General features: G+C 38.9%; 1 protein-coding gene across 2 annotated transcripts; it reads left to right on the plus strand.

Moving 5' to 3' along the window:
- Positions 1–2193: 2193 nt before the first annotated feature.
- Positions 2194–9635, plus strand: senp1 (SUMO specific peptidase 1). Of its 2 annotated transcripts, XM_028581930.1 has the most exons (19): positions 2201–2247; positions 2723–2852; positions 3089–3147; positions 3265–3452; positions 3541–3616; positions 3743–3935; positions 4079–4217; positions 4300–4418; positions 4899–5182; positions 5315–5378; positions 5695–5733; positions 5830–5914; positions 6024–6164; positions 7027–7155; positions 7367–7570; positions 7666–7745; positions 7885–7969; positions 8330–8425; positions 8508–9635. In XM_028581930.1, the coding sequence occupies exons 2-19, from the start codon at positions 2725–2727 to the stop codon at positions 8568–8570; spliced, it is 2172 nt and encodes a 723-aa protein (XP_028437731.1). In that variant the 5' UTR covers positions 2201–2247; positions 2723–2724; the 3' UTR covers positions 8571–9635. The 2 variants fall into 2 exon arrangements, with proteins under 2 accessions (XP_028437729.1, XP_028437731.1); XM_028581928.1 differs by having other exon boundaries at positions 2194–2852.
- The last annotated feature ends 173 nt before the right edge of the window (positions 9636–9808 follow it).

Consider the following 9808-nt stretch of genomic DNA (forward strand, 5'->3'; position numbering starts at 1 on the left):
AATTATAACAGCTTTATTTTTTTGCCTGATACAGATAAGGCCACAACTACTTTGTGAGTCTTGTGTATAGCTATACATGTAGATAGATGTATGTCAGTTTTCACTTCCAAAATGTACACAACCTTTCCCTCTTCTCTAGCATGTCGTGAACCCATACCACATTATGGGGTTAGCTTACTAGTTTTACCAACAAGAAACAATCAGTGATCTTCCTCCATTTAACGTAGATAAAGCATACTGTGAGTGTACATCTGAAGCTGTATGGCTGTCTTTATGTCCTACCTAGATATCACAAATGTCCTGCAAATAATAGATGTCAGTGCTCTTTAAGAGGTATGTGATCTATAATACATTGTGCATGGCTCTTAAAAAGCTCTAACTATGCCAAGTGTAGTCACCCCATCATTGGGATATTGCTGTGGGTGATGATTTAGTGACGTGACTGAAAGCACACAAAAAAAAAGCTTCAAAGACTTTTCCTATGTTTTCAAGCATATACATTATGGTCTATGTGTTGGTTTTACTCCATTTAACTCTAAGGCTATCATTCATTGCATTCACATTGTTGTATTGTTTATAATTTAGTATGTCATTTTTCTAATATGTGTTTTTGAACCTGAAATGTTTTGAATGAAGATTGTGTATAATAATCTTTTCATGAAAGGCATTTAGTTTGGACATTTCTTGATTGTTGTCATTATAGTCCTTGGTTTTTATTAATATGGAAACATATTCAGTTGGTTTGAAGTGGTGACACCATCATGATAATAATAAAATGATTTAACATTAAACATGACAGTGCCATACATGGACAGATTTACTGTAACTTTTGATAAGGCCTGCATTTGTGGAGGGGCTTGAATGCTATTTTTCATGACATGACAAGTTTATTTTTTTATGACAGAATGATATATTTCAGAAAGTGTGTGATATAAAAATGGTGAGTTTGAAGCTTGAAATGAATTCATAAGTCGTCTAAAGTGGCCTTGGACTACCTTTATTTCACGATATTGATGCAGTATATTGTATTGTCCCTGCATTTCATGAAGCATTTGTGTTTCTGTATTGATTTATTAAAGGATGAATGTGTGTGAATGGACTCACAAAGTTTCTCTGATTTAATAAATAATAATATGCTTTAACACCTCTATGTTTATTTTTAGGTTTTATTTCACCTTTCACCAGGTTCTTATTTACAATGGCGGCCTGACAAGTGACAGAGCCACTTAGGGGAAGGGAAGGAGGGCTAGGGAATAAAATACATGTTATATCTGTCTAATACTCATGAAATTCCATTTAAGAAATTATTTTAGGAAATGTGTATATATTCCACTTTTCATAGGACAAAGGGGAGTTAAAGTTTTATAATTTTAGCCTAAACATCACAATGTTTAGGAGTTGTCTTTCTAAATATTCTGAATATTCTCCTATGATAAAAAAAGAAATCACCTGCTAACAGCGTCATTAAAATATGATGCAGCTTTTCGGTGTGTTATTTACCAGCACTCTGGTCTTTCCTTGTCCCTCTATGTTTATTTTGGAGCCATAGTTCTATTTTTGAAGTATTTTCCTGAAACTAGTGGTCATTTTAATGTTTAGCTCAGTAGGTGTCTATTGATTTGTGAAAACATAATTGCATATAAAATTGTAATTCATAATTACATGTTTTTTGTCCAAATTGCCTTTTTATGTGCCTTTGTGTTTAGATTTTCCTCTGCCTGTTTGGTCCACACAATTAGTCTGAGATAATAGTATTTAAGGACCATGGCTAGATAAAGGTCATGTAGTGCTGCTTGGGTAGTTAACATGGCTGTTGTTCTGTATTTTGATGCAGAGGTGACATGATCACCTCTGCACCCTGGGGAGGGGGGGTTATTTCATAAGAAATATAATTAGAAAATTTAGAGAAGACAAGATCGGATATGTGTCCACACGCAATTGTGTCCGTGCGACAGATCCACAGAGGGCATGAAAGTAGCCTAATAACAGAGATAGTAGGCTAACGCTGAATAATTGCGAGCGTGTGGTATACTGTCTACATGTGATAATTGTATTGAGAAGTCACATAGACAAAGTCAACTCAACAGCCCGCAGTTGTGACCATACTGTCTATGGTTGTGACTGACCATTGACATATAAAAGGTTGTGACGTGTTATTAAATGGTCTCCTTCAGTCTGCAATCAACCAGTAGATGTCGGGTACACTCGGATTTACGACAACCAGTCACCCAATCACAACGTGCAATGGTTAAGTGTCCTATTCAGCCATGTTGTGGTTTTGAATGAGGAAGAAGCGGGAGATAATAGTCTTCAACGAGTTTATATGCAATTTAAAGTCACGTTAAGGATATATAAACAAGTTAGGTTGTGACTCAAAATGATAACCGTTTTCCCGAACGCGTTGGTTGCGACTTGTCGCATTCCTATTGGAATTTATACATACTTCCATTAATTAGCCGTGTTGCTAGCAACGTTAGTTAGCACAGCGTGCTAGCTAGGCAACTAGCTTATTCTCAGCTAGCTAGCTAACGGTTAGCTCGTTTTGTGAGAAAGTAAAATGATAATTGTAAGAAGTGTTAGCCTTTAAAATAGCCTCAGCTAACCTGCCTCGGTTGAATGAAGCGCATTAGCTTCATTTGGTTTGACTATATTGACAGGTAGACTGAAAGCAGCTATAGCGATTTATCTTTAAACCAGTGGCGTTATTTCTAAAACTTTTCAGTCATGTTGAATAAAATCTACGAATGGGTCAGCTTTGGTAATGTTCGCAATGGTGTACCAGCTGCGGAGCACTCCGATGCACACCGGGGATCGGGAGATGGTCCGACGAGGAGGAAAAGACCAATTGAATGGTAACGTTAGGAGCTGTAAAAGCATTATTCCCTGGTGTAACGAAAAGTCCGTGTGTTTAAAGTTACTTTATGAGTCAGTAACTACCTTTTCTGTAGAACCGCCATTCTTTGCCTCGCTAGTTATCTTTTCAGTGTTTTAAACGTTTGTTATAATGTGAAGAAAATAGTTTAACGTTATTTTCAAATTGTCGAAATGTATTGACTGTTATTAAATGTAATCTGTTTTCCCCCTTAAGTTTGGAAGATGGACATAACATCGACCAAGATGGCTTAATCATAAAGAAATCTCGAATGGGTAATTAATCACTCACTTTGTTATATGTTATGATGTGAGTTGTAGCTATATGTGACGATATAGTTAAGTCAGATTCACCTACTTACAACCTTGTCTGTCTGTTTTAAATTTCTCTAGGAGATCTTATTGACACAGTCAAGGTTGCAGCTGAAGGGGTGAAGAGTCACAGCTTCAGTGTGGCTACATGGATGAGGAACAATGTGAGCCCTGCCTTGAGAAATATACTGCCAGCCTCCCCTGGTCCTCCACCTGGAGAACCTCAGCCACAGCCCTCTACATCAGCAGCAGTCTGGGCTGGGATGCCGGTAAGAAATAATGTTTGGGGCCTGAGTGTAGCAATGACAAACATTTTTTGCCTTTATTTAAACATGTCATATATATGTTTGGTTTAAGATTGTTGAAAGGAACTGTATGGATGAGACATTCGCTGCTCCCTCGACAACTTTGGAGTGGAAAACATCCAAATCGGGTAAGATTATCACTTAAAGCATTGTATACGCTTTTGAATCAAGGTTGCTAAGGTTTGTGCAGGCTTTGAGGTCTTGGAGAGAAGTTGTTTATTGTACTGTTGTTGTTTTTTTTTTTCTAACTCTAGAATGGTTGCGCAATGAGAAGTCCATCATGGGATCAAAAGTCTGTAGGCGACAAGTGTGCATGAGTCCTACACATCGTGAAGTGCCAAAAACAAATGGGCACTCAGTCAACTTGCCACCCTCCATCACCCCTAAACTGCACCCTCCTCCAAGGCTAGGCAGGCCCCTAAACCTCCGACCATATGGAACACCAAGGTATTCCTTACATCTTGGGTTTTAGCTGGAGAAATGTTTTCTTCCCATTTCAATTGATGCTTTTTCTGATGTACCATAATATAGTGTGAACTATTGTCAGTTGATGATGTTCTGATTATCACACTGTCATTTTGTGTCTGTAGTTTGTATAGTGGGGTGGCAAACAGCTCCTGTACCAGCATGTATGAGAAGACCTTTCCTATCAAAGTTGTGCAGAGCCCAACACACAGCACCTCATCCGGGCGCATGCACAATGCCAGGCCCTGCAGCACAGCACAGGAGGTCAGACATCAGGACAAATGTAATTCATCTTTCAGTTGTGTGTTTTTCGTTGATTTAATGGTTCTCCTGTGTGTTTGTCCAGTCTGTCTGTGACGAGGAGAAGGAGGTCTACAGGCAGCTTCTGACCATGGTCTCTGGTGGTCAGTCGTCTTTCCTTCACAACGGCAGTTCACACGCCATCGTGAGATCACACAGAGATTTGTATGTATCCAATACAAATACAGTAGACTTTAACTGTGCCATATTTAAGCTGTTAATAAAATGTAAAGGAAAACAGAGGGGGGAGGGGGGGGTTCATAGAGAAAAGAGTTCTGTCAGAATTTAGTCACAGGCCAGTGGAGGGCTCCAAAAGCATATAAGATTAACAGTAGTACTTTATCAAAAACTCTAGACTTTGTGTCAATTGCTCACTCTGCATTGCCTGGAAGTTGTTGAGGGATACTCAGTGGTAGTCGCATGTATGTTTGTAGTTGGAACTGGCATACAAGGAATAAAACTACTAGTTAGTAGCCATCTTTACCGCAATCACAGGCTTCTCCTACATTTATATGGGTAGTAAATAAAAACAAAAAATACATTTTAATAGTTTCATTTTTATCCTTTTTTCAATTTGACCGTTCTGGAGTGTATCTAGATAGTGCCTGCTCTCTCATGTGCTTACTCTTGTCACTTTCTCATCAGCACCAGCTTCCTGACCACCAGCCGCAGACTGCTACAGTTCTCTTCCCTTAGTGGGTCGGCAGCAGGAGGAACTTCAGAGGGGCCCAGCAGCCCCCCCAGCCCCAGGGTGATGTCTAGCCAGAGCTCTAGCAACCTCCCCAGCCCAGTGGGGGCCTCCAACAGGCCAGAGATCCAGACGTGGTCTCTGGACATGGACCTCAGCTCCAGCAGAGCAGCTCCTCTCACATCAGTCCCATCCCCATCCGCTCTGCAGGATAACTCCTCTCAGGACACACAATCATCAGGTAAGATTCTCACTCACTTGTGTGTGCACTTAATATAGATATAGGCATAGTGAAATGGGATTTCATTAATGAATTGAATATTGGCTTGCTCCTGTATTTCTTCTTAGGTTGTAAACTTGTCTTTTCTTGCAGCTCATGATGGTGATTCGGTAATTATTGTAAATGAGCAAAAGGGTAAAAAGCAAGACAGCTCAAGGTTAGTATTTGTTTTCACTCAGTGTTGCTATTTTGTAACGTTGTTCTTGTTTGATCACAAGCTATATTTCACTGTGGTTAATAGTAATGCAATGTGTAATATGATAAAACGTTAAACAAGCATTGTCAAAGATGTAGATGTGTAAACATGTCATGTTGGATGCTGTTACTTTAATTCTAAATTTTAAATTGAATTTATATGAACACGCCATGTTAAGTCTGTGATACCTAGTGGATTGAAAACAATGACTTAAAAACTTAAGAGTCAACTCAAGTGTTTTTATTTTTATACACAACACATTTCTCTGTCTTTACAGTGTGCCATGTTTCCAAGCGGAGTTATGGATCAAAGAATTGTAAGTACACACCATTGTATTTAAATATAACATTGATCCATTGTTCACTGATACTATGTTTGAATAGAGAAAAACACATAATGTTTGTCACTGTAGGACTAGTATGTATGACTCCCGGGCGAGAGAAAGACGGAGACAGATAGAAGAGCAGGAGGCCCTGGCTGCCCAGCTGCTGCGACAGGTGAGTGTGCACCACTGAAGCCCTCTTTCACATTCAGTTTTATCATATTAGGTGTTTCTTGACCTCTTCTTATGCCATTAATCTGTGTCATGTTGTTACTGGTTCCCAGCGCCTGTCTGAAGAGGGGCACCGTAGCCCAGATGTGGAGGTCCACGTTCGAGTTCCTTTGGAGAAAGAGGTTCCTTTGACTCTTGTGATAGAAGAACCGAAGCCCTTGGACGAGGAACCAGAATTCCCTGAACTCACAGAGGTGTGGCCATTGTCTTAATGAGCACACAGTGTTTACCATGTGTAGAATTTATTTAGATGTCCCACCAAAAGACTTGCTCTCACTTAGAAGTAGGGCTGGGTATCGTTCAAAATCTTTCGATCCGGTGCCAATTTCGATACCTGTGTAACGTCAACAGCACAGCGACCGCTTTCGGCTCGCCATTAATATCACATTGCAGCAAACGCTGTCTGCGTGAAGTTTTAAAAAAACTGTAACCACACTTGAACCAACCGTGACTCTCTGTGACTTCAACAAAACTGCAGACCGTTTACTCCGTCCGCACCTCTCCTTGTGTGTGTGTGTCGGTCGGAGCTCCGCTCTGTGTCAATATGCAGAGAGGACAGATAAGCTTGCGCTTACGCGCTCAGACGCTTTTGGAACCAAAATTTGGCACCGAAAGAAATAATTTTTCGATACTCATAGATATTATAAAAGTATCGACGTTCGGTACCCAGCCCTACTTAGAAGATTATGTATTTCTTCCTTTCTTATTTCTTCCTTTCTAAAAAGTAGAAAAGCCGTTGAAACTAAGTAAAGAGTGACTAAATGTTTACCGGAACTGTGTTTTGTTGTGCATGTTGGTTTATTGTAAATTCCTTTGAGCTCACAGTAAGTGCTCTGTCGTTTAAGTTAAGAGCAAATCGTCCCCCTCCTCTAAGTCCCATTTTCTTGTCCCAGATATAATCAAAATATTAGAATTCCGAGTATAACAGGGTGTTACAACTAGTGGCTTTTTTTAGTTTTTGCAGGCTGTCAAGCTGTATGATTTTTCTAACTAATTGTAATGTAATGAATATATATTTCCTCCTTTTTCACATGTATGCTGTCTCTTTCTATTAAGGAAATGGAGGCTGAGGTGAACAGGGGGCTGAAACGAGGTAATCATGAAGTTTTAAGTGAGGGTTTTGGTCTCAGCCTTACACGCAAAGACCTGCAGACACTCAGCAATCTCAACTGGCTCAATGATGAGGTGAGTACACATTATCCTCGAGGTCAAATCTGTGTGGGAATGATCAGCAGGCATTATTTTAGCATCAAGTGGACGCACTCTTTTGTTGCATATGTCAAAATATTAAAATAAAATACATGACCATGATTATGTTGTGATGTAATAATTGTTGCACATCTGAGCCATACCGTTGTGCTTGTTTGGAATTGAAACTCCCTCCTTAATCTCTCAGGTGATCAACTTTTATATGAACCTGCTGGTGGAGCGCAGCAAGGACCCCAGCCTGCCATCAGTCAACACGTTCAACACTTTTTTCTATCCCAAGCTGCGCAGCAGTGGCTACTCTGCTGTCCGCCGCTGGACCAAAAAGATGGACATCTTTTCTAAAGACATCCTACTGGTTCCTGTCCACTTGGGGGTGCACTGGTGCCTCTCTGTAAGTCTTAATGACCATAATTACGACCTGAAAGTAACAATCTTGTGATTTATATTGCAGTTTTTTTTTTATTGTGCACCTCTTTTTTTTCTCAGGTGGTGGATTTCCGTAAAAAGGCTATAATGTACTTTGATTCCATGGGAGGAAATAATGATGAAGCATGCACAATATTGTTGTAAGTTTCACTGTCAGATATGTTTGTTTTTTTTCTTGTTGAATGGGATATATATTTAGAGAGCTAAATGTAACTCCTGCAAATTGATTTTTATGAGCCATCAAAGTGTATTTAAGGTAATAAATTTTTGTTTCCCTAGTGATTACCTGCAACAGGAAAGTAAGGACAAGAAAGGCAAAGAACTGGATACCTCAGGCTGGACTCTGCACAGCAAAAAGCGCAATGTAAGTCCTAAACACATGAGGGCAGAGAGCATTAAGTAGTCTGTTTTTATTGTTGTGCCATGTCATGCTGTGTCACCAAACTGCATACTTTCAGGAATTTAGGATACATCTGAAATATCAAATGAATATTGTGCAAAATCTATTAATGATACTATTGCATTGTCATAAACAACGTCTCATGATAAATGTAGTAGAAAGTGAAAAAAATGTAGTAGAAAGTGAATTTTCAAAGCAACATCGTAGCAGTTGGTAATTATTCAATCATTATTGATAAAATATCCTGCAAACTTGTACAGTGAATTATAGTAATTTTGCACTGTAGAATGTCCAATAACATTTTGATTCCTCCTTTGCTCTCAGGAAATCCCACAGCAGATGAATGGTAGCGACTGTGGAATGTTCACATGCAAATATGCAGATTACATTACCAAAGACAAGCCAATCACATTTACACAGGTAATCGCTAACGCCGATTGATCTGGTAATCCTCATCATAGTGGCATAAACATGTCTTATGTGACCTCTCTTTTCTTCACAGAAACACATGCCCTACTTCAGAAAAAGAATGGTTTGGGAGATTCTGAACCGTAAGCTGTTGTGATATCAGTATGAGGATTGTGAACTTGTATGCCATAATGATGGCTGAGCTACTCTCAACAGCAGGATCTACGATCTACGTACAGTAGTCCTGTTCTGGGAAAGACTTGCACACCAGCTGATCAGATCAGGAACCAGCTCTGCTACTCTGCATCCTCTACCATCTGTCTATCTCTCAACTGATCTTAGATGATGGGATGTTGGAGCACCAAGCACTGCCTCCCAGCCCTTGTCTTGTTTTTTGGTGCACCCATGGAGCATCCGTATAGCAGCTGAAATGCTGCATGTTTTGTAGTGCCCAGCCAGAATTGTACAGACTTGCAAACCATACTCTGAGCTCCAATGTTCAGTTTAATGCAGACATATAACGTTTACATGTTTTGATCTTACAGGGAGATGAGCACATTATGCTGCATCATTTTTATAGCAGTAATACTACATTTTGGCATCGCTGTCAATGTTTGATACTCTTGGTACGTTCAAAGGACGATTTACTTTACCATGTAACTTTGAATGGCCTCTAGTCTTAAAAATAGTTTCTTTGTATTTAGGCATGAGAACTTTTTTCGTAATATGAACATTTTACCTAAAACAGAACTATTTTTGTAATTAGTTTGATTAAAAGGCACACAAGTCTTCAAACATTGCCTCAGAGTATGATTTATAACAAAATAGAATGTTTTACCTTGCCACGGACCTGCAAGTATAAAAACAGTCTTAGTTACACCTTAAAACACCAGGATAAAAAAAAATGTATGTTAGTCTTGATAAAATATTGTAAATTAAGGTTCAAAGTCTATTTTATGTATGTCAGATTTTTCTTTTACAGCAACTTTTGGGCACATTCAGTCTATTTTGAACTGTGTACATACTTAAAACATATACTGGCTCTTGAACAGTGTAATATACTTTTTCTTTACGCATTTCTTATATATTTTTTATCTAGTTTCAAGTGTGTTTTAGAAAATAAATTCTTGTATTGTGACTGTTCTTTGTGAATGACCTCATAATCAATTGGTTTTGATATAAAAACTGCCACATTTGATAAACATGAGAACCTGGCCATGTGTCTTGGCTTGTTTGAATCTCTTTTACAAGATATAAATCTGCAGATTGTCCCTTGTGTAACAGAAAGCACAAACCACAGTGGAAAAAGCTTTATTAAAAAAATGACAAGTTCCAAATCAAACCAAGTAAAAGTTAAATAACTATGGTTTTTTTCTATGAAGAAGACAAAGACCT

The sequence above is a fragment of the Perca flavescens genome, chromosome 7 (genome assembly GCF_004354835.1).
Source record: "Perca flavescens isolate YP-PL-M2 chromosome 7, PFLA_1.0, whole genome shotgun sequence".
Taxonomy (NCBI): Eukaryota; Metazoa; Chordata; class Actinopteri; order Perciformes; family Percidae; genus Perca; species Perca flavescens.